The sequence below is a fragment of the Gamsiella multidivaricata genome (genome assembly GCF_025024155.1).
Source record: "Gamsiella multidivaricata strain RSA 2152 chromosome Unknown BC939scaffold_83, whole genome shotgun sequence".
Classification (NCBI taxonomy): domain Eukaryota; kingdom Fungi; phylum Mortierellomycota; class Mortierellomycetes; order Mortierellales; family Mortierellaceae; genus Gamsiella; species Gamsiella multidivaricata.
In genome coordinates this window covers 30,139-51,975 of record NW_026251791.1, presented here as the reverse complement: position 1 = coordinate 51,975, position 21,837 = coordinate 30,139, and the positions used below count along the sequence as shown (strand labels likewise).

Sequence of the window (21,837 nt, the reverse complement as noted above, 5' to 3'; positions counted from 1 at the left end):
AGCTCCATCCTCCGCTCAAGACTCGATTTTTTTCCCCCTCAAAGGGCTAGTCTTCACAGACCGTATCCATGAGTACGTCTATATCCAAGCAGCCGCCGCCAGCTCTACTGTCGGTCGGGGGCCAGTCATCTGAGCCAATGGATGTTGATCAGCAAGCACAGTCTATACCTTCGAACGCGGCCAGCGAGGACCAAGTTATGCAAGAGCCCGAGGCACATTCAGTGTCACAACCCGCGCCAAGTCAAGAACAAGAGTCTGCATCAGAATCAAGTTCACTTGTCCCGGCACTAGGAGCATCGGTGGAGTCGGCACCCCTTCCAGAGATCGAAATGAACCTTCCAAAGGACCAGGGACAAATACATGAAGACACTCACAACGATCGATCTGCACAAGATAAAGGTCATTTGCAAGAGCCTGCCAAGCATAGACATGGATCCCAGGAACCGGCTGAACGTAACTATCCACACCTGCACAGCTTTGTATACGAGTCCAAGCCTCGAACAATGGAGCCAGAACACAGTGATCAGGAACCCGTCAAGAGGCAACGATGCGAAGAACAGCAGGACCGTACGTCAGAGAGAAGCTTCAGTCAGGGTCAAGAAGGCACTTCTGTACGGGATAAGAGCCATGAATCAGACGTGAATCGTTCACGAGCGGTCACTCCTCATGAAGGCCACAACCACCCTCAAAGTACATCAGACGTATCAGAACAAAAGAGTTATCCTCGCTCGCCCAACGGAGACAAGACGCACGCCAACGAATCGAGCAGCCAGAACACGATCGACGAGTCAAGCAGCCAGAACAAGGCCAATGAGGCAAGTAGTGAGAACATTGCCGACGAGCAGCACCACAACGAACAGCAGGAATCTAGATCTATTCATGAGGAGGGGCCGTCTGAATCACTATCGGAACGATCTAGTGAGGAACCATCTATCATAAAAGAAGAGGGCGATGAAGCATCATCTTTGAGCGACGAGCCGCGCCAAGCTGCCGAGAATACTAGTCAGACACACAGTTCAGCCTCATTATCGCCACAACCACAGACCACGGATGAAGTGCAGGCTGTATCAGACGAAGGCGGTGCTGGCGGAAAAGTATTAAAAACGAAGCGAGTCCATGTCAAGCGCGTTCCCAAGGTCTACCCACCACGAAAGCCAAGATCACGCCCAGTGGCCGTGGAACCACTAACCATGACGATTCGGTCGGACTCAGCTCTCTCCACGCTCGCCAGTGCTGCAGTTGCGATCAAAAACCACGAGGGACCACTTTCTGCATTGTCAGTGCGAGCACTCTCTCCGTCAACACAGGACGCGGAATCACCCAGCCCCGACCCGGGCCCTTCGCCACCACCAGTCGACGGTTCTGCGCCCAAGGCAGACCCGAAATCTGTCCCTGGTCGAACAGGACGACCGCCGTCCAAACCTTCTGCGCCTTTCGACTCTGCAGGTTACCGATGCGATCTCTGCCCAGGGGAGCGGTTTGGTCGTGTGCACGATCTCAAACGGCATCAGACATCTAAGCACAACGAGAGGACATGGCCGTGCGATTTTTGCCATCGGCCGTTCGTGCGACGCGACGCGTTGCTGAGACATTACTCCGTCAAGGCTGCACGACGAGACGGCGTCCACCCGACAGAGCAGGAGGAAAACCGCCTGCAGGAGGCCAAGGCACGAGCGAAGCTGCTCTCATGAGAGTTGGCAGAAGAGACGGGACGGTACCGGAAGTGGAGGGGTGCCCTGCGTTATTATTTGATGTATATTCTAAAGCAGCGCCAGTTCTACATTTTGATACTCAATTGAACCTTGTGGAGAAGGATCCTGCCCCTGAAAATTGGTGGCGTGCCTTTTGCTGTTGAAGGTGACTGTTCCAACGTTCCTCGGAGTAGCAAAGCGATGTGAGAACACCCTGCCGAACCCATTCATTCACCTATTCACTCGCTCATTCCAATACAAACGATCGTCCTCATCAGCAATGGGTCTGCTTTCATACTTTTTCGCAGAGAAACCAGCACCCGTGGTCCCAAAGGATATTTGCTACTACATTGTAAATACATCAGATCGCGATGAATCAACCGGCTCATCCAATCGACTTGCCATCCGAGTGAAGCGTTAACATCTCTAGAAACAAAAAAAAAAACTCCGTACTCACTTACAATTCGTTCAAACGCACACTTTCGTCTGACAAAAAAACAACAATTGCTGGGTTTCTTTAGGAGGGGTTCTTGGCATGTCACTACTTTCAGGAGGCTATGAGCCTGGCAGAGCGACTCGATACGACGTCAAGTCAGAGTAATATCCAGGTCGAGATTACGGCGCACACACGCAAGGAGTGGCAAGATCGCATCCAAGAGCTCTCCAAGGTACTTGAGAAATAGGACCTGCTTTTCGATCGCAGCGAGATATGTACTCATTAATCAATGTCTGGATTTGGATGCAATCCTTTGATGTCGATGTTAATGCTAATGATATGCAAAAAAAAAAAAAAAAAAAAAAAAACCCTCCTATTAGACGATCCCTGGCGCGCAAGATCATCGAACGAGTCCGGTGGTGTGGGAGGGATGCCCCGGAAATCCAATTCGGTTTATTGGAGGATATGATAATTTTCGACAGCATGCTCGACAGAAGCACCATGTCGGGGATGCGCGTAACGTTTAAAGGCCGTTTGCGATAGCTGGAGGAATTACCTTCCTGTTGATTATGCAATTAATTCGCATTGTTTTTTTTTTTTTTTTTTTTTTTTTTTTTTTTACTTGGGTCGTATTGTGCACAGCTGAACATGGCGCGGCAGGGTCTGTGGAACAGAAGATTTGAAGGGGCTCTACGCACAGCATTTTTTTTTTTTTGGGGGGGGGTTATTTTTGGTTTTTGGCTTCATGGACTAGACTAGCATTGAGCATAGCATTTAACATAATAATAACATTCATCATGGCGACAACAAGAAGCGAAGTATCTGAACAAATGTTCACACGCATCGTGCGAGCATACGAACGGGGAAAAGTTGTGGTGAGCGACATCAGAGTCGACGATGACCAAAGCAACACGGTCGTGATGTGCCTTACAGCCGATTCATCCACACCGGGCTTTGATGAATACGACTCTCGCATGGATTAGGCACTCCTTGGAATGTACTGCCAGATCGTTGTCTTGATGCGCAGCAACGACGCCTTCTCCGTGCGTGTTTCAAGGCATCATCATTCTCACTTTGACTATCTAGTAGAGAATGTGTACAGGTCCATGGGTATCATTTGTTACATCGTAAGGATGCTATTGAAGGTAGGACGCGCTCGGTTGTGATATGGACAACACCGCGAGGATAGGCGAGTCACTCCCTATATTAATGTGTTCGTTTCTATACTATTAACGAATGCCAAGATCAACATAGGTCCTTGTCGGTGGGAGTTGTCGCTTCTACATCGTGCTCGATGTAGATAATAAACTCTTTTGAATACTGATTCAGATACCACAGCCGGCCTAGATTAAACGTATTCCTAGGCGATTTGGAGGTCCAACCTGCGATGAAAGCAACAAGGCCAGAAGGTCCAGATTGCTATCTTTGGGAGATACGAATCTCTTCATGAGCGCGGCGCGTATCAGGACATCAATACTGATCATCAGTGACAGTATCAAAAGGTATAAAGCTGATCCACGAGTGTGGGGCGTAAGAAGTGGTCTTCACCTTTTCTTTTTTTTTCTTTTTTTCCCGCAGCTTCCATCGCCCAGGTCTCTACACTCCTTTCCTTACGATGTCCTCTCTTACAGTTGTTGGCGCAATAGCATTCGCCCTCTGCATCAATTCACCCATCCTCACAGCAAAGTCTCCTGGCAACACTGCTAGTGTGCGAACTAGCATCTTCGGAAACTTGCAATGGACAGTAACCTTGACCCGACAAGACAACACTCTTACCGTGAGCCTTCAAAAGTATAGCGGGCCATCGAACAATTGCTATAACTGTGGAGCTTACTTTTCGAATATGAGCCAGTTCAACTCACTGCATATTGTGCCTCGCAAGAGCAAGGCAGCCTATGCCTCAATCACCATCAATGGTTCTTCCCTGCAAAGCGGAAGTGCTGTCCAAGGTAGAGATCCTTGTTCGTACTCGCGTTGCAAACAGAAAAGAAAAAACAAAGCTTATACCGATAGATACAATACGACAACGCTAGGGAATATCAATGTTGACAAAGTCCTCCACAATGGCAAGTACTCCTTCGACCTGATCTTCATCGGTGCAGAGCTGAGTAGGAAACAGGAGCCACCTTCAGAGCCAGTGGTCGAGAACGTCGATACCATGAAGGTCCTCCTCAAGGACATGCACTCGGTCGACACCTGTTTCATTTTTGACTCTGACAAGGACAAGACGCATCTGAACACCGGTCTCTGGGCCCACCGCGCCATCATCTCCCGCTACAAGAAGTTTGCAGAGCGCATCGAGGCCGATGCCAAAGACGAGGCCAAGGACAGAGACGCAGGCGATCTCGAGAGCACATCCAGCGAGAGATCCTGGACGCCATTATCCGTCGATTTCCGCAGCGACATTGGCAGCTCTGCGATTCTGACCGTCCCTGTCGAGAAATTCTCACTGGCCACCTTCTGTGTGATGCTGCGATACATCTACACTGGTGAGATCGAACGCTCAGCCGACGCAAGCAAGCATGCCATCTGCACCTCTGAGAGCCAGCTCGTGTCCCAGACACTTCGCGGGGCCAAGCCGCAGCAAGAGTCGATCCGCTGGAGCCCATTGGAGTCGGAGTCGCCTTGGAAGTTCAAGGATGTGACTTGGGAGGAGCTCTTGGTTGCAGCGGACTATTACGGAGTGACGGATCTGCGGACGCGTTGTGAGCAGGCGGTGATTGATGAGATCAACCAAAGCAATGCCTTGCAGACGCTCTTCACGATCGGGTGTTCGTTCGAAAAGGTCAAGGAGTCTGCGCTGGACTACCTGGTTGAGAACATGGCGACGCTGGTGGTGGATGGTGGCAGCGATCCTTTCGAGCCGTATGAGACACACCCGAAATGCCACAGCTTCATGCTTGAGCTGATGCGTGGCAAGGCCAAGATCGCGTAAACAAAGCTGCGCAAGCTCATTTTGCAGTTGAAGGGATAACATCATTAACGAACCACTTTGGTTTATTGTCCCCACAGAATCACGTTTGGATATGCTATGTTTGACGTATCCATATTTTTTATTATTTTTTTTCACGCATTCGACACGTGCCTACATGCTTATGGAAATGGATTGGAGCCGTCAATAAACTGAGGAAGTTGCTTTGAACGGGTATCCTTTGTAGCTAAGCAGAGCATTCGAGTCTACCGTACGCTTCCATGGCGTCTGAAGTGGTTAGCAAGCCGCGCGGTACCAGTAGACAAGGACGGTTAGTGGTCTGCCTGTGAAGAGCTCGCGACAGAAAAAGATAAAGAAAAAGAATTAGGGAAAACACTGTGTGGCTCCTCCATCGCAGCCTTAGTCCTCAGCTTCCTCCTCTCCATCTTCACCATCAGGTCGCAAAAAATTAATTTATGGGTACTTGGGAAATTGGGAGGGACAAAGTCGGATATTGGTGACCAGCGATGCTCGCGTGGCTCTCATTGCAGGGAAGATAGCGACCATCGCAGGAGGATCTTGACTTCCTTGGGCCCTCTTCCACTTTCCCAGCCAGCACTCCCCACTCTATTTCTACTCCAATTATGACACCCTCTTGCCGAGGTGCCTTTTGGCAATTGTGGTAGTTGTGGAAGGGTGCGGTGTCCTTCTTTCTCATCCAGCCTCCCTCTCTCTCTCTCTCTCTCTCTCTCTCTCTCTCTCTTTCTCTCTCTCTCTCTCTCTCTTTCTTTATATTTTCTTTTGAAGGAGGAGCATAGCCCAATTGATTTGAGCTTAGGTGTTTAGGGGACGGGCAAAGTGAACAACATCTGTTTACTCTGTACTCACAGACCAATCAACCGCTGTTTGAATGCACCAAAGAAGAATGGGTGTATGCATACATGAGCAGCGCAAGTCTCTAATGAGTAAGTACTTCGGATACCACTCTTTCTCTCTTTCGTGGTCCTCCACACCTTTTCCCCAGTTCAGCTACTACACAATCTTCTTTACCACAATCCCATCCTTGTCATGTTCACCCTCACTGCGCGCTACGCCGCGGAGCTCACTTTCAGTATCGAGTCGCCCGTCCTCACTACGACGCCTCCTTCCAACGCTGCAAGGATAGTGACTAGCCAAACCAACTGTGATGAGACTGTAGCCTTGATAAGAGAGGGCGAGTTCCTCAATCTCATTATACGGTGGTACCGACATCCTGGCTACTCCCCAGGCCTCAACTCCCATTCGTATCGATTCCTGCATATCGTCCCCCGCACAAGAGGAGGTGCAGTTATCACTACCATAATCAACAACCGGGCTTTGGAAGGAAGAATTCCTATCAAAGGTGAGAATTGCTCTCCTGAGGTCCTATAGATTAAATATATGAAAGAACACGTTCTAACGGTAAAGAGACTATCAATAATAGGAAGGGTCAAAGTCAACGCGGTCCTCCACAAAGATAAATACTGCTTCGACATTGTGCTCTCTTTCAGTAGGGAGCTGACCAGGAAGCTTGATTACCCCGATGCCGATTTATCGATTCGCGACACTATGAAGGTCCTGCTCAAAGACATGGGATCTGCTAATGTCTGCTTTGTCTTCGAGTCTGGCAAGGACAAGGCGCGCTTGTATTATGGTCTCTGGGCTCATCGCGCTATTCTCTCACGCTTCATACGCTTTACCCAAAGCATCAAAGACGAGCTCGAAGACGTGACTAAGGGTCTCCCCCCACCCTACGGCATTTCCGAGGATGACAGTCGCGAACTGCTGACAGTTCCGATGCACGGTTTTACTTTGGCCACCTTCTGCGTCCTGTTACGGTACATCTACACTGACGAGATCAACCTCTCCGTTGATGCGAGCCAGTACGCTATTTCCACCACCAAGAGCCATGCCTTGTGGAGGATCCTCGACGGACCAGAGGAAATGGGGTTACAGTGGGAGAGGCAGCAGCAAGAACCTGTGCGTTGGAGCTCTCCTAGTCGAAACTCTCTGAAGCTCGTGGATGTGACCTGGGAAGAACTTTTGGTCGTGGCAGATCATTACAACATGGAAGGCTTGCGGCTCAAGTGTGAGGACGCGGTGATCCACGCAATCAACAAGAATAACGTGGTCAAGACCCTGTTCACAATTGGGGACAAGTTTGAGAGTGTCAAGGAGTCGGCACTGGATTATATTGTCAAGAACATGCCCGAAATGCTCTTGGAGGGTGCGGATCCATTCCAGTCTTACAAGCATATGCCTGCTTGCCATAACATAATACTGGAGCTGATGCGTCGCAAGGCCGCGAGTGTTTGAGAAGAACTACGGCGGCAACTCTTTTTTTTTTCTTCTTTTTTTTTTTCTTTTATTTTTTGTGATGATCGTCTTTTTGCAGCCGCAGGAGGAGGGATAACCTCGGTTGCCTCTGATGCATTTTCTTCCTATGAGTTTAGGAAATAAACTTGCGCGCTGGCCACAGCCGCCACCTACTATCCTTCCTCCCTTCGTCTTTCATTATTTCCTTCACCGTCGCACTCCGCATTCCCGTCCGCACCATATATCCACTTCTACAGCGTACTAAACACAAGAGGTCGTGCTCGGCATCAGATCGCCCGTGCTTGCTGCGACAGCCCCCCCAGCAACACTGTCGCCTTCTTAACCAGTGACACCAGAGACTGGTACTGGGTCACCATCCTGGTACGAGTGAGTACACGACGTTCTTGCTGTGAGCGTCCACAGACGCCATTATGTCACATACTACAGGAACATCTGACAAGGACGTCTACAGTTCGTTGCATATCGTGTCCAACATGAACCTAACAGACCACACCTCAAGTGTCGTCAATAGCACTCTCCTGCAGTCCGGAACTGGTGTCTAAAGCAAGCGATATTTAGCTATTTTATTCTCTCATTCGCATGACACATATTCCCATATTATAAATGCTTATTACAGAGTGCGGAGACACCGAAACAATGGAGACTCTTCTCAGAGACAGGGGTTCGGTTGACGTTTGGTTTGTCTTCGCCGCAAGAAAGGAGAAGACTGACTCGGATGTTGGCGTCAGTGCTCACCGCTCTGCGCTCTCGCGCTACAAGGGTTTCGATGAAGGGCTTAAGCTACATCAAGAGCAAGCGTGACAACAACGACACCTGCGACTACGGCGAGGATTGTGAGGACGATGAGGATGATGATGATGGTGGTAACTATGAGGAGGATGATAGCTCTGAGGAGCATGAAGAAGATATGGAGGAGGATGAACAGACGGATACCTACGATGTCGACAATGACGCCTTCGCCGGTAGACCGATGTCGCCATCGCCAACTCTTTTTACCCAAAGAGAGCAGACCCGCGCTACTGATGATACTCCTCCTGGATTTCAAGCTGGCAACTGCCTGCGTCCTTCTCTCGTACACTTACACAGTCGAGGTAAAGCTTTCCGCCGAGGCGAATCAATGTGCAGTTTGCGTGATCGAGGATACCGCTGAGCAGCAGGACGACCATGGATCCAGGAACAGGAAACAGAAGCTGCAACAGTCGGAGTTTTGCCAGCTGGAGACATATGGACCAGAGAAAACTTATACAAGGCCTCTCGACAGTGAACTACATATGCCGGTTCCTTGAGCACCTGGAGCAATAGCTGCTTATTGCGGTCTTGACTGGCCGTGTCGGTCATCGCTCCGCTTTTTTTCTTTTCTCTTCTTTTTTTCTTTTTGCATATCTCTTTATGCAAATATTTGCACCAGTCGCGTCCAGGAACATGAATGCCATTTTGTTCGTTGCTTCTCCTCTTTATTCTTTTATTTTTTTGTGATACTAGGTAATAAAGGTAAACATGTCGCGTCTTTTTTACAGAGCCCAGTGTATGCATTCTTGTACGCAGTTTATACTAGGGAATTGAGCCCTTCGGACGCTACACGTGAGAAATCGCACACACGATGACTTAATCTGAAAGACACTCGACGTTGGACCAACATCCTCCTCTTACCACACTACCTTTGACACTGCACCGCACTATGGCTACCATCGCCTCACAGCAAGTGCAGGAGGTGGTGCTCAGCATCGAATCCCCCATCCTAGCTGCGACACCCCCCGGAAACACTGCCAGGATCGAGGATAGCCCTATCAATGCCCAGCGGTGGGTCGTGGCTTGGACGCGGATAGACAACATTCTTTCTGTGAATCTGAAGAAGGTCTTCTCCGGTTTCCCCACTTTCACCGACCAGGACAGTCTTGTGTACAAGTCGCTGCATATTATTCCTCGCATGAAAAGAGATGCCTGCTCTTCTACCACCATTGATAATGCGAATTTGAGGGACAAAAACGGCGTTTACGGTACCGAGCCTTGGTACATGCGTGTTGCATACCAAGGACTATATAGCTACTTTACGGATATTAACTAATGCCACTGATACTAGGAATTATCGATGTCGACAAGGTCCTTCACGGGGATAAGTACTGCTTCGATGTCGTGCTCTCCGTTCAGCAAGAGCCTTTCTGGAAGTCGATTCAGAAACCACAGCCGGTCCTGACAGCACAGCCAGAGTTCAAGAGTACCGAGATGATGAAGGTTCTGCTCAAGGATATGCACTCGGTCGATACCTGTTTCATCTTTGACGCGGAAAAGGATAAGACACGGTTGAATGCTGGCCTGTGGGCGCACCGTGCTGTCCTTTCACGCTACGAGCAGTTTGCGAAGCGGATCCTAGAAGACGCCAAGGAAAAGGATTTAAGCGACGAGGAAGGCTCCTCGGCGGACGAGATCCGCGACGACTTGGGTTCCACTGTTCTGACCGTCCCTGTCCACAAGTTCTCGCTGGCTTCGTTTTGTGTGATGCTTCGATACATCTACACGGGTGACATCGAGCGTTCCCCCGACACCAGCCAACATGCGATCTGTACCACGGAGAGCCATCTTGTGTACCGAACCTTCCGTGGAGCCAAAGCTGAACAGGAGTCTATCAGCTGGAACCCACTGGATGCAGACTCTCCGTGGAAGCTGAAGGAAGTGGACTGGGATGAGCTGCTAGTTTTGGCGGACTATTATGGAGTGGCAGATCTGCGAGCTTACAGCGAGCTTGCAGTGGTGGACAAACTTGACAAGCACAATGCGGTGCAGACGCTGTTTACGGTTGGGAGCAAGTTTGAGAAGGTCAAGGAATCAGCACTGGATTTTCTAGCCAACAACATGTCGGAACTGATGTTGGAAAACAAGGACCCGTTTTCGTCTTTCCAGTATCATCCGGATTGCTACAGCAACTTGGTTGAGCTGATGCGTCGGAAGAGCAAGAAGGCCTGAGAAGGCCTGAAAGGGCTATGCAGGGAGGCTTTTTCAAGAGCTATCCGGCACTCGTGGCTGACGTTGGATACGGCAGATCAGTTTATCTTTACTTTTTACTTTTTTCTCTCACTTCTCCCCTCTGCATCTCAGAAAGATGGATATTCTTTCAGATCAGCTTTCTTGAATGTGTTGACGGCAACTGCAATAAAAATATTCCCCTGCTGTCAATGACAACCGCAGTGGGTCTAATCTTCGATGTCTAATGGTTTACAAAGCACCTGCGCCTGGACCTAGCCCTCCTGCCTGTTATGAGAGTGAGTACTAGACAGCAAGATGTTGATGAGCAATGGGTGCAGCGCATACATCTGACCAACAGGGGTGGCACACAGAAAAAGTTGTCTTTGCCGTCTTTGCTGCCCTTTTTTTTTTTTTTTCTCGCAACTTCCTTCGTCCAGATTTCTGCACTCCTTTCCCTACGATGTCCTCTCTTAGAGTTGATCGCATGACAGAGGTCGTCCTTTGCGTCGATTCACCCATCCTCGCAATGAAGTCTCCTGGCAACACTGCTAGTGTGCGAACTAGCATCTTCGGAAACTTGCAATGGACAGTAACCTTGACCCGACAAGGCAACACTCTTACCGTGAGCCTTCAAAAGTATAACGGGTCATCGAATTATTGCAGTTACTGTGGAGTTTCCCCTACGAATTTGAGTCAGTTTAGCTCGTTGCATATTGTGCCTCATAAGAACAAGGCAGCCTACACCTCAGTCGACATCAATGGTTCTTCCCTGCAAAGCGGAAGTGCTGTCCAAGGTAGAGATCCTTGTTCGTACTCGCGTTGCAAACAGAAAAGAAAAAACAAAGCTTATACCGATGAATACAATGCAACAGCGCTAGGAAATATCGATGTCGACAATGCCCTCCACAATGGCATGTACTCCTTCGACCTGGTCTTCTCTACCAGCGCAGAGCTGAGTAGGAAACAGGAGCCACCTTCAGAGCCAGTGGTTGAGAACGTCGACACCATGAAGGTCCTCCTCAAGGACATGCATTCGGTCGACACCTGTTTCATTTTTGACTCTGACAAGGACAAGACGCATCTGAACACCGGTCTCTGGGCCCACCGCGCCATCATCTCCCGCTACAAGAAGTTTGCAGAGCGCATCGAGGCCGATGCCAAAGACGAGGCCAAGGACAGAGACGCAGGCGATCTCGAGAGCACATCCAGCGAGAGATCCTGGACGCCATTATCCGTCGATTTCCGCAGCGACATTGGCAGCTCGGCAATCCTGACCGTCCCTGTCGACAAGTTCTCACTGGCCACCTTCTGTGTGATGCTGCGATACATCTACACTGGTGAGATCGAACGCTCAGCCGACGCAAGCATGCATGCCATCTGCACCTCTGAGAGCCAGCTCGTGTCCCAGACTCTGCGCGGGGCCAAGATGCAGCAAGAGTCGATCCGCTGGAACCCGCTGGCCTCGGAGTCACCTTGGAAGTTCAAGGATGTGACGTGGGAGGAACTCTTGGTTGCGACTGACTATTACGGAATGACGGATCTGCGAACGCGCTGCGAGCAGGCGGTGACGGATGGGATCAACCAGAACAATGCCTTGCAGATGCTCTTCACGATCGGGTGTTCGTTCGAGAAGGTCAAGGAGTCTGCGCTGGACTACCTGGTTAAGAACATGGCGACGCTGGTGGTGGATGGCAGCGATCCTTTCGAACCGTATGAGAGGCACCCGAAATGTCACAGCTTCATGCTTGAGCTGATGCGTCGCAAGGCCAAGAGAGCTTGAACAAACGCTCTCTCGCCCACGTTCTCCATGAATTTTATCTTCTCATAACTCTTTTATATTTCTGCTTTCCAACCAACTTCCAATTTGAATAAACTTGGTGCTTCAGAACAGAACAATTGCAGGATGTGGAAATGGGCACAGGCTTCATGCGCCAAGGCCATTTTTTGCATGAATGCGCGCAGGTATCAAGAAGATTCTCGTTGCTCGCATGATGTCTTATCCACTGGCGGATAGACTGTATAAAACACCTCGGCCAATCGAGCAAATTCTTGTCGTTCGTTTCCCCACGTCTCTCTGAACTCCACACACCGCACCTTCATTCTCGCAATGGCGACCATAAAACTTAGCAAGACCTTGGAGGTCTCTATCTGTGTTGAGTCTCCGGTCCTCGCCACGGCGGCCCCAAACAACACTGCCGGCGTAACATCGACAGTATCTCTCACAGACGGCACCTACTGGACTGTGACACTGACACGAAACGGCGACATTCTAACTGTCAGCGTGTCTTGGAACCGTAAGGATCTTAGTGTGGCGGACTCAAACATGTACAGATCTTTGTCCATTATTCCTCGTGTCCGACCAAGTGACTTCACAACTGCTGCCATTAGTGCTGTTTCCTTGCAAGGCGGCTCCGCTGTTCAAGGTAAGGAGTGGCCGATGGTAAAAGACTTAAAAGTAGGAAATGATAGTTGTGCTAATGGCGAAAAAAACCCCCCTTCAAATATAATAGGAACGATTGATGTGGAGACGGTATCTTCTAATGAAAAGTACCTCTTTGACATCGTGCTCTCCACCGGCGAGCAACCGCTCAGGAAGCCAGTCAAGCTCTTTGGTTCTGAGGCGAGGATCCGCGACACAATGAAGATTCTACTCAAGGACAGCCACTCAGTTGACGTGTGCTTTATCTTTGATGCGGGAAAGGAAAAGACCAACGCGAACGTCGGTCTGTGGGCGCATAGCGCTATCCTTTCACGCTACAAGGTCTTTGCTCAGAAGATCCAAGAAGCATCCAACATCATTCCGGCCAATGCTGGTACGGAAGTCGACAGTGGGGCGGATACTGCGACCGAGGACGCGCATGAAGGTGGGAACAATGATGAGGATGTGGTCGATTTGGGCACAATCTCCACTGGAACCTCCCAGGCACCATCAATGCCCTCTCCCCGTGGTAATAACGGCCCCGCGCTGCTTTCGATTCCTGTCGAAAAGTTCTCGTTGGCGACCTTTTGCGTTCTCCTATGGCACATTTACACCGGCGAGCTCAAACTCTCCATCGACGTGAACCAGTACGCCATCTGCACGATTGAAAGCAAGCTTTTGGGATCTGAACCCCCCAAAACCAAGAAACAGCAACAGGCAAAGCGCCGCTACTATCAGGACTCCGTTCGCTGGAACCCTTTGGACCCGAAGTCGCCTTGGAAGTTCAGGGACGTGACCTGGGCAGAGCTGCTAGTCGCAGCTGATTACTTTGGCATCACAGACTTGCGGCCTCATTGCGAGCAGGCCGTGGTGAGCGCGATTGATACAAGCAATGTGCTCGAGACCCTGTTCACAGTCGGGTGCAATTTTGAGAAGGTGAGAAAAGCGGCAGTGGATTTTATGGTCAAGAACATGTCGACACTGGTTCAGGAGGGCAAGGATCCTTTTGCGCCCTACAAGAACCACCCGGATTGCCATGACATAATGTTTGAGATGATGCTTCTCAAGGCCAAACCCACTTGAACATACATGGCACGCAGCGCTGGACAACATTTTTTCCCCGGATTTTCTTGCAAACTGTATATAGCTTTCCAAGCACGATTTTCTTTATGTTTTTTTTTTCTTCATTTGAGATGAAGTTGCTCTGATAGCACTCATACTGCAATAAAATGGATATTGTATTTCCGCCTTCCTCTTCCTCTTCCTTTTCCTCCTAAAACTCGACTCGCGTTGGGTGTCCCACTCCAATCCCCTATTTTTCCTTTTCGAATTGAGAATCGAATGGCGGTCTGTGCCACGCTGTTTATTATGTCTTTTTGACGATGGTATGCTAGGGCAGGAGTAGCCCGAGTAGCACATACGCTAGAAGGTGGGTAGGATGGCGTGCCCAGGCTAGTAGTAGTAGCGTGTCATGTGACTCAACCACAAACAGCACAAAAAAAAAAAGTTTTATTTTGAGTTTGGGTGGGCTGAAAAGAAAGAAAAAGGCCGCTGAGGGCAGGATTTGTTTTGGTTCCTTCTCCCTTTCCTCCCCTTCTCAACCCACCCGTACAGAAAAACATCATGTCTGAAGTCACTGATCTTGCCATCGGTATCGATCTCGGGTAGGTCGCTGTTCCTCGTCTTCTTCTGCTTCTGCTTCTGCTACTGCTTCGGAGGATATGTTCTCTCTCCATGGACGCAACTGCAACAGCTGCAGCGACACTCTTGCCTCAACAACAAACAACAACAATAACAAAAAAAAAAAGACATACTGGCAATGCAAACACAGCAAAACGAGGATCACCCCAGGATCTCTGTTGATCAGCAACAGCCAGCTGGACCATTAAACCAGCGCTTCTGATCAACCCCACCAAAAACGAGCGCCCCCAAGCCGATCAACTGAAACGAGTACAGAAGGCTAGATCACTTTAGTGCCGTGGCTCCACCATAAGTGCCAGGAGCCATTGAAGCAACCAAAAGGATGTGGATATAGGCACATCAATGGCCAAACGCAATATACCGGCCGAATGGCGTTAAACTGAAGCGTCTGCTAACCTGGATCCCCTTTTCTAGTACCACCTACTCTTGCGTTGCCGTCTGGGAGGGCGAGCGCGTTGAGATCATCGCCAACGAGCAGGGTAACCGTACCACCCCCTCGTACGTTGCCTTCTCTGAGCAGGAGCGTCTCATCGGTGATGCCGCCAAGAACCAGGCCGCCATGAACCCCACCAACACCGTTTTCGATGCCAAGCGTCTTATCGGTCGCCGCTTCGACGACCCCGAGGTCAAGTCTGACATGAAGCACTGGCCCTTCACCGTTATCGAGAAGGACACTGCCCCCTTCATCCAGGTCGAGTACCAGGGCGAGAAGAAGGAGTTCTCCCCCCAGGAGATCTCTGCTATGGTCTTGATCAAGATGAAGGAGATTGCTGAGGCCAAGCTCGGCAAGACCGTCACCAAGGCCGTCATCACCGTCCCCGCCTACTTCAACGATGCTCAGCGTCACGCCACCAAGGATGCCGGTGCCATCGCTGGTCTCGATGTTCTCCGTATCATCAACGAGCCCACTGCCGCTGCCATTGCCTACGGCTTGGACTCCAAGGAGACCAAGGAGAAGCACGTCCTCATTTTCGATTTGGGCGGTGGAACGTTCGATGTCTCCCTCTTGACGATCACCGGAGGTGTCTTCGCCGTCAAGGCCACTGCTGGTGACACCCACTTGGGAGGAGAGGATTTCGACAACACCCTCTTGGAGCACTTCAAGGAGGAGTTCAAGCGCAAGCACAAGAAGGATATCACTGGCGATGCCCGTGCCACCCGCCGTCTCCGTACTGCTTGCGAGCGTGCTAAGCGCACCTTGTCCTCCTTGGCCCAGACCGCCATCGAGGTCGACTCTCTCTTCGAGGGTATTGATTTCCAGGCCAACATCACCCGTGCCCGTTTCGAGGAGATTAACTCGACCCACTTCAACAACACCATCGAGCCCGTCAAGAAGGTCCTCAAGGATGCCAAGTACACCAAGAAGGAGGTTGATGAGATCGTCCTTGTCGGTGGTTCCACCCGTATCCCCAAGATCCAGTCTCTTCTCCAGGAGTTCTTTGACGGAAAGGAGTTGAACAAGTCGATCAACCCCGATGAGGCCGTTGCCTACGGTGCTGCCGTCCAGGCCGCTGTCTTGACTAACCAGGCCGGTAACGCCAAGACCCAGGATCTCTTGCTTTTGGATGTCGTCCCTCTGTCTCTCGGTGTTGAGATGCAGGGTGGTGTCATGGCTGTTGTCGTCCCCCGCAACACTGCCATCCCTACCATCAAGAAGAAGACTTTCACCACCACCGAGGATGGTCAGACCACTGTCCAGTTCCCCGTCTATGAGGGTGAGCGTCCCATGACCCGCGACAACAACTTGCTCGGCAAGTTCGAGCTTTCTGGCATTGCCCCCATGCCCCGCGGTACCCCCGAGCTCGAGTGCACATTCGAGTTGGATGCTAACGGTATCCTCAAGGTTACTGCCATGGACAAGGCCACCGGTCGCAAGGCCAACATCACCATTTCCAACGGAGCTGGTCGTCTCTCTGCTGCCGATATCGAGCGCATGGTCTCTGAGGCCGAGAAGTTCAAGGATGAGGACCGTAAGAACGAGGAGATTGTCCAGTCCAAGCAGGAGCTCGAGTCGTATGTCTACCAGATCCAGGGCACCCTTAATGAGCCCAACGTCTCGATGAAGCTCAAGCGCGGCGATAAGAAGGCTGTCGAGGAGGCCCTTGAGGAGGCCATGGCTGCCCTCCAGATCGAGGAGCTCGCCGAGAAGGATACCTTTGTTCTTGCCCAGCGCAAGCTCAAGCGCTCGGTCACCAAGGCCTTCGCTTCCCTCTCCCGCTAAACAGTTCGACTGGACAGACAGAGAGGATGCGTTGATGTTCGAGGGGTTGAATTGAGGAGGGGAACATATCTTGTCCATATCACATATTCTTTTTTTTTCTGCAAAGACCCCTTTCTCTTTTCATTTCTTTGAATATAGCTCTTCACATCTTGTCTGTAACTGTTTAGCTGCGACTTTTCTCACTCTCATTCCCATCATCTATTAGTTTGTATTATTTTTTGTCTCCTCATATCTGTTTCCAAAACAAATAAAAAAAAAAAAAAAAAAAAAAAAAAACGAATGTCTGTAACTGTATTCATGCGTTATTATAATGTTTATTTTGCTTTTTTGACACCATGTCCCATGCCCCATTGTTCCACCGTCAACTAGATAATACAAAATGCCAGCACGAAGCACGAAGAAAAAGTCCCTTTACTCGCCAAGGTATTTGCCCAAGACGGACATGGTCAAAACCTTGTACATGTTCTCACCCTTCAAACTGACAATACCATCCTGTACATCGACTCCCATCAACATACCACAGGCGCCGCGATGCTCGCCCGACAGTACCTTGACCCCATCGTTCTTCAATGGTGCAACAGGCTTGAGATATTGCACTGGGATCTGGATCGTCTTGCCTTCATCCGATCCACTCAACAGGCGAACATCACACATCGCCATCGACGAGAGCGCGTTCCTTGGCGGCACCTTCATAGTGCGACCCGACAGCTCGTTGTACTTGCCGCCCTCGAACGAGGATCCGTCCTTGCCAGCTGTCACCTTGACCTCGATGTCCGTCGTCGCCCAGTCGTATGAGGGGCCAGTCGCAGCATTGCCGCCCGCACCAGATCCGTAGCCAGAGGCTTGACCTGCGTGGCCATGTGAGTCCATGCCAGAGTAATCGCCTCCTGTGGGCATGAAGGGCGTCTGTGGGAAGTGGCTCGCAGGGGTCATGGGTGCAGAGGGGCCGCCTGCAGGGGTCTGGGGCGTCTGGTTGGCGCCGGGAGTAGGGATTGACTGCAGTCTTGAATTGGAGGAACCAGGAGTTGCCACATTGGCTGCATGTGAACCTCCGTTGCTGTTGGCATGAGAACCACCACCAGATCCTAGTGATGAAGACGCAGCGGGTGTCTGAGGGTAATTATTGCTGCTAGGCGTTGGTGCAGAATCATAGTTGGATGAAGGACCAGGCGTGTATGGGTAGTTTGCGAACGGTGCTGGTGACGGGGCTCCAAAAGGTCCAGGGGTAGGCACACTTCGATTCATCCAATCGCCACTTGCAGCGGGCGTTTGAGGGAACCCGCCGGATCCAGAACCAGAGTCACTCTTGTCGTTCCATGCACTGTATCCGCTTCCAGAGCCGCTCAAATTGCCGTTGTGGTGATTATTTGAGCCCGAATCGGAATCGCCCCATGCAGATCCACGTGCAGGCGTCCTGCTGCCAGAGTCCCAGGCATGAGCTGGTGTACGACTGCCGCTATCCCAGGCAGAGGATCCACCATAATGAGGCGTCTTTGAACCAGCATCCCAGGCAGGCGTTCGAGATCCGTCGGCGTATGGATTAGGGGTCCTGGAACTGGCGCTCCAGGCAGGTGTTTTGGACCCAGCATTCCATGCAGGTGTCTTTGAGCCAGAGTTCCAGGCTGGCGTGCGCGATCCGGATGGGTGCATAGGTGTCATATCTCCTGATCTCATGGGTGTCATGCCACCATAGCCACCGTAGCCGCCATAGTTGCCAGCGCGAGGAGTAGAGGGAGGGTTCATGTCCGTCATGCTCGACACAGGAGTTGTTGTTCCGTTGGCACTAAAAATAATCGAATAAACAAACGTTAGCGTTTTGATTCCCATCTTCCGTAAACATAGCAGAACAAGGCAGCATCGCTTCGTACTTTGTAATAGCCAGCTTGGCTTTCTCAACAGTGATGATACGGCAGTTGGTATGGAGCTCCACACGAGCCGTCGTGTCTGTGGCATCCTTGACAATACCCAGGTAACCCTTGTGCGGCCCACGGATGATTGTCACGGTCTTGTCGATCAAGGGGTCGCGACCACCTCGGCCACGGCCCATCATCATGCCACCCCGTCCGCCACGTCCATTGAAACCACCGCGATTCATGTTCATGACGGCAGGGTTCATGGTATCAAGACGCATCCCAGGCTGGGATCGGCTCTTGGAGGCCATGCTGACCAGAAGGCGCGTTGATTGGACAAATACTCCGTTGTTCTCCATAAATTCCCTATTGTACAAGAACGCGAACGTCCTGAACAAGTGCAAAATCTTGCCCTCACGCATCTATTGTGAACACGCATAAAAATTGTTAGGTTCAGCGATCCTATCATGCAATAACAAAGGAAACGAAGAATCCTTCGGCCGACAACTTACAGCTCCTCCAATTTCCCGAACAGAGTCTCCATCCTGGATGCTGTTTCCTTCGCCATCTGTGGCAATAGCGCGTGAGGAGTCGCGCTTTTGCGTGATAAGGTGGGGCTCAACTTCTCTTGTAAGCCCACTCTGATCAAGTACACGGGCAAATCCACGTTCGACCTTATAAATAACACCCACAGTTGAGGCACTATTGATGAATAATGTTGCAAGGCAGATGAGAAAGTTGTGCATGACCCTTTTGGAGAGAAGTGGTTGCAGAGAAGATGCACCGAGGACTTACTCAAGTTGGACGAAATCGTGGGTTTCATATTGTCCGATGGTTCCTGTTCCACTCGACACATTGGCGGCCATTTGCAAATCTTTGGAGAAGACTTGGATATCCTTGACGTTCAGATCGGTAACAATGGTGACGACGCTGTCCTCGATCTTAATAATCAGACCAGTCTCATCCTTGAATTTTCCATTGACGACCTTGACGTGGTCACCCTCCTTGAAGAGCTTCCGCAGTTGAGTGGGCGGAAACTTCAGGATGTTGCCCTTAAGGTCATCAGCCAGAGGGCGAACCATAATCATATCGCTGCCCACAGAGTCGACCACACCATGGACGTGCTTTAATTCTCCTTCCATGACCTCGACCTTCTCTCCTGGCTGGAAATGGCTGGTGACTGATGCGCCCATGGCAGATAGAGCAACCGCCGATAAGTCGAGACCGCCGTCCTCGTCATCGAGACCGCCCTTGGCAAACTTTTGAATCTCATCCAATGTAGGGTTGATGTTTTCCGTGATCAAACTGGAAATCTTCATGTCCTTCTCCAAATAACCGTCGCGAAAAACCTCATTGTTCCACATAAAGACACCTCTGCCGCGAGAAGTCGGCTTGTTCAGTTTGTCAACCTTTTCTGCTTCACGGGCGTTGAACAGCTTTGGTGGGGGTCTTCCTGCTAATACACTGTTGACGGGCTTGCGTTTGTTTCCAGAGACATATGATGCATCTGAGCGAGGAGTCATGTCCAGGCGTGGAATCAGTTTTACTTTGGCAGTGTCTCCAGAGTCTGCAATATCCAAAATCTATTACAATAATATTCGATCCACATGAATATCAGTATTTCTTTGATCACTTCAGATCCTCCACACGCGCGAGAAATGGTGCTTGAATATGAACAGTGGATGGTATTACCTGCGCAAGATCCATGGCATATTTTCCACGCTTGACACGAACCCATGTTCCTGGTCGAAGTTCAGATTCTTTGTGTCTGACTTTAAGCACATCCGTCATTTCCTTGATGGGAACCAACGTTAATTTGGATGCAAAGACATTATTGAGACCATTCAGTGCCTATGTTTGCAGAACACATAAAGAAAGAGAAATAGAGAGGTTACGGACTGTATAAAATGCAACTCCACGCCCACAAAGAATAAGGAGGAGAAAGACTTACAGCTTGGACATTCGCTTGACGCAAGCACTCAATGTAGACATATCCCTTGAGCGATTCGCGTGAGAATGCGGCTGAAATCTCGAGTGGTTGAGCAGAATATTCAGTGTCGAAGAACTTCCGCATCAGTGAAAAGACCAGGTCCTTCTCTTTGCCGGGTTTGCAGCGGACCATCCAGAGATGTGGTGACTGTACATCGGGCATAAGCAACTGTTGAGGGATGTCCTCCTGCTGTCCCTGAAAGGCCCTCCGAGGTGCGTAGTCCCGTCGATAACGCTCCTTGAATCGGGCAGCCTGTTCTTCTAGATCGACATCGTCCTCCTCGCGCCGTCTACGGTCCAGATCCAGGTGTTTTGATGCCCTAGTTGCCTCGGCTGCCTCGTCCTGTTCGTCCGCGATGAATCCATCCCCGACACCGTATTCATCCTCGTCCTCCTCTTCATCCTCGTCTTCATCATCGACCTCGGCCTCCACATCGAGGAAAGGATTCACTGCACGCTTTTGCTTCTTGTGTCGTCTCTAAAATATAGAGTTGTTGTCAAAGTGTTAATTCATTGGCTGTGGTACACTTGCCTATTTTGGATCACACTCCATATGAATCAGGTCAGAGAGCGAGTGACTTACGGATACGTTATCGGCCTCGTCTTCGTCCTCCTCGTCCTCCTCGTCTTCGTCCTCGTCATCTTCGTCTTCATCGTCGTCATCGTCGCGCCTCTTGCTGCTACGGTGCTTGGAGGACGAGTGCTTGCTGCTGCCTCTTCTGGGCGAATCCTCCAGATCAGAGTCATCATCGTCGTGATTATCGTGGGACTTGCCCAGGCTCTCAAACTCCTCGTCCTCGTCGCGGTCGCTGTCGTGGCGGGACATGATTATTCGATTTTAGTGACGGGGTCTTGCGGGGAGCACGGTCGTTATTGTTTCGTGAAGAGCGCGGTGCGTATGTGTTCCTCGAGAGCTCTCGCTCTTTTGTTTCCCTTCAGAGTGATTCACAGATCAGATGGCGGGGAAATCGGTCGCAGTGGACGGCGTGCTTGTAGCTGGTGGAGATGCAGGTGTAAGTGCGGTAGGGAAGAGTGTAAGAAGAGGAGGAGGAGAGGAGAGGAAGAGGGACAAGGAACGGGGGAGCAAAAAAGAGGGTGTGAAGAAAAAGAAGAGAGATGAATTCCTTTTGCAGGTGAGTTCAGATTCCGTCCCTCTTTTATACTGGGACCACCATGCTGCCTGCGTTGCTCATGCGACCGCCGATATATCCTAATACGTCTTCAAATCAGGGTTTGCTGCACATTTTACGTTTCACGTTGTGGAAGGCCCTATTTTTGGATGGCAGGTTCATAAAACGTGCCC

The 21,837-nt window shown here is 50.5% G+C and overlaps 10 protein-coding genes across 10 annotated transcripts; 9 read left to right on the top strand and 1 right to left on the bottom strand.

The window, feature by feature from the left end:
- Positions 1-137: 137 nt before the first annotated feature.
- Positions 138-1,691, top strand: BC939DRAFT_506978 (uncharacterized protein; the record flags this gene model as incomplete). Its single annotated transcript, XM_051560846.1, has 1 exon — positions 138-1,691. The coding sequence occupies one exon, from the start codon at positions 138-140 to the stop codon at positions 1,689-1,691; it is 1,554 nt and encodes a 517-aa protein (XP_051407956.1).
- Positions 1,692-1,935: 244 nt separating this feature from the next.
- On the top strand, positions 1,936-2,713 carry BC939DRAFT_464465 (uncharacterized protein). Its single transcript, XM_051557377.1, has 3 exons — positions 1,936-2,043; positions 2,213-2,359; positions 2,508-2,713. The coding sequence occupies exons 1-3, from the start codon at positions 1,972-1,974 to the stop codon at positions 2,652-2,654; spliced, it is 366 nt and encodes a 121-aa protein (XP_051407955.1). The 5' UTR covers positions 1,936-1,971; the 3' UTR covers positions 2,655-2,713.
- Positions 2,714-3,595: 882 nt separating this feature from the next.
- Positions 3,596-5,206, top strand: BC939DRAFT_311442 (uncharacterized protein). The gene is made up of 3 exons (XM_051551459.1): positions 3,596-3,629; positions 3,759-4,076; positions 4,161-5,206. Exons 2-3 carry the CDS (start codon positions 3,971-3,973, stop codon positions 5,060-5,062), a joined length of 1,008 nt encoding a protein of 335 aa, XP_051407954.1. The 5' UTR covers positions 3,596-3,629; positions 3,759-3,970; the 3' UTR covers positions 5,063-5,206.
- Positions 5,207-6,106: 900 nt separating this feature from the next.
- BC939DRAFT_480769 (uncharacterized protein) lies at positions 6,107-7,372 on the top strand (the record flags this gene model as incomplete). The annotated part of the gene is made up of 2 exons (XM_051558968.1): positions 6,107-6,419; positions 6,501-7,372. 2 exons carry the CDS (start codon positions 6,107-6,109, stop codon positions 7,370-7,372), a joined length of 1,185 nt encoding a protein of 394 aa, XP_051407953.1.
- A 431-nt stretch (positions 7,373-7,803) lies between these two features.
- Positions 7,804-8,543, top strand: BC939DRAFT_480768 (uncharacterized protein; the record flags this gene model as incomplete). Its single annotated transcript, XM_051558967.1, has 2 exons — positions 7,804-7,896; positions 8,010-8,543. 2 exons carry the CDS (start codon positions 7,804-7,806, stop codon positions 8,541-8,543), a joined length of 627 nt encoding a protein of 208 aa, XP_051407952.1.
- Positions 8,544-9,018: 475 nt separating this feature from the next.
- On the top strand, positions 9,019-10,770 carry BC939DRAFT_464462 (uncharacterized protein). The gene is made up of 2 exons (XM_051557376.1): positions 9,019-9,390; positions 9,474-10,770. The coding sequence occupies exons 1-2, from the start codon at positions 9,072-9,074 to the stop codon at positions 10,352-10,354; spliced, it is 1,200 nt and encodes a 399-aa protein (XP_051407951.1). The 5' UTR covers positions 9,019-9,071; the 3' UTR covers positions 10,355-10,770.
- Positions 10,753-12,263, top strand: BC939DRAFT_464461 (uncharacterized protein). The gene is made up of 2 exons (XM_051557375.1): positions 10,753-11,148; positions 11,227-12,263. The coding sequence occupies exons 1-2, from the start codon at positions 10,815-10,817 to the stop codon at positions 12,132-12,134; spliced, it is 1,242 nt and encodes a 413-aa protein (XP_051407950.1). The 5' UTR covers positions 10,753-10,814; the 3' UTR covers positions 12,135-12,263.
- Positions 12,264-12,300: 37 nt separating this feature from the next.
- On the top strand, positions 12,301-14,025 carry BC939DRAFT_464459 (uncharacterized protein). The gene has a single exon (XM_051557374.1). It carries the CDS (start codon positions 12,462-12,464, stop codon positions 13,854-13,856), a length of 1,395 nt encoding a protein of 464 aa, XP_051407949.1. The 5' UTR covers positions 12,301-12,461; the 3' UTR covers positions 13,857-14,025.
- Positions 14,026-14,348: 323 nt separating this feature from the next.
- BC939DRAFT_428323 (hsp70-like protein) lies at positions 14,349-16,951 on the top strand. The gene is made up of 2 exons (XM_051553201.1): positions 14,349-14,437; positions 14,889-16,951. The coding sequence occupies exons 1-2, from the start codon at positions 14,397-14,399 to the stop codon at positions 16,693-16,695; spliced, it is 1,848 nt and encodes a 615-aa protein (XP_051407948.1). The 5' UTR covers positions 14,349-14,396; the 3' UTR covers positions 16,696-16,951.
- Positions 16,952-16,991: 40 nt separating this feature from the next.
- On the bottom strand, positions 16,992-21,651 carry BC939DRAFT_428320 (uncharacterized protein). Its single transcript, XM_051553200.1, has 7 exons — positions 21,118-21,651; positions 20,497-21,012; positions 20,238-20,396; positions 19,341-20,128; positions 19,058-19,247; positions 18,564-18,967; positions 16,992-18,478 (listed from the first exon to the last, which is right to left on the bottom strand). Exons 1-7 carry the CDS (start codon positions 21,358-21,360, stop codon positions 17,107-17,109), a joined length of 3,672 nt encoding a protein of 1,223 aa, XP_051407947.1. The 5' UTR covers positions 21,361-21,651; the 3' UTR covers positions 16,992-17,106.
- Positions 21,652-21,837: the final 186 nt, after the last annotated feature.

Excerpts from the sequence above, each read along its gene's own strand:
- BC939DRAFT_464465 (XM_051557377.1), top strand. The coding sequence starts at position 1,972 with ATGGGTCTGCTTTCATACTTTTTCGCAGAGAAACCAGCACCCGTGGTC. Across the intron at positions 2,044-2,212 it reads AGGATATTTGCTACTACATT|GAGGGGTTCTTGGCATGTCA; the intron begins GTAAATACATCA and ends GGGTTTCTTTAG. Across the intron at positions 2,360-2,507 it reads GCATCCAAGAGCTCTCCAAG|ACGATCCCTGGCGCGCAAGA; the intron begins GTACTTGAGAAA and ends CCCTCCTATTAG.
- BC939DRAFT_311442 (XM_051551459.1), top strand. The coding sequence starts at position 3,971 with ATGAGCCAGTTCAACTCACTGCATATTGTGCCTCGCAAGAGCAAGGCA. Across the intron at positions 4,077-4,160 it reads AAGCGGAAGTGCTGTCCAAG|GGAATATCAATGTTGACAAA; the intron begins GTAGAGATCCTT and ends CGACAACGCTAG.
- BC939DRAFT_464462 (XM_051557376.1), top strand. The coding sequence starts at position 9,072 with ATGGCTACCATCGCCTCACAGCAAGTGCAGGAGGTGGTGCTCAGCATC. Across the intron at positions 9,391-9,473 it reads GGACAAAAACGGCGTTTACG|GAATTATCGATGTCGACAAG; the intron begins GTACCGAGCCTT and ends CACTGATACTAG.
- BC939DRAFT_464461 (XM_051557375.1), top strand. The coding sequence starts at position 10,815 with ATGTCCTCTCTTAGAGTTGATCGCATGACAGAGGTCGTCCTTTGCGTC. Across the intron at positions 11,149-11,226 it reads AAGCGGAAGTGCTGTCCAAG|CGCTAGGAAATATCGATGTC; the intron begins GTAGAGATCCTT and ends ACAATGCAACAG.
- BC939DRAFT_464459 (XM_051557374.1), top strand. The coding sequence starts at position 12,462 with ATGGCGACCATAAAACTTAGCAAGACCTTGGAGGTCTCTATCTGTGTT.
- BC939DRAFT_428323 (XM_051553201.1), top strand. The coding sequence starts at position 14,397 with ATGTCTGAAGTCACTGATCTTGCCATCGGTATCGATCTCGG. Across the intron at positions 14,438-14,888 it reads GCCATCGGTATCGATCTCGG|TACCACCTACTCTTGCGTTG; the intron begins GTAGGTCGCTGT and ends CCCCTTTTCTAG.
- BC939DRAFT_428320 (XM_051553200.1), bottom strand. The coding sequence starts at position 21,360 with ATGTCCCGCCACGACAGCGACCGCGACGAGGACGAGGAGTTTGAGAGC. Across the intron at positions 21,013-21,117 it reads ACGAGGCCGATAACGTATCC|AGACGACACAAGAAGCAAAA; the intron begins GTAAGTCACTCG and ends TCTATATTTTAG. Across the intron at positions 18,479-18,563 it reads GCCAAGCTGGCTATTACAAA|TGCCAACGGAACAACAACTC; the intron begins GTACGAAGCGAT and ends GATTATTTTTAG.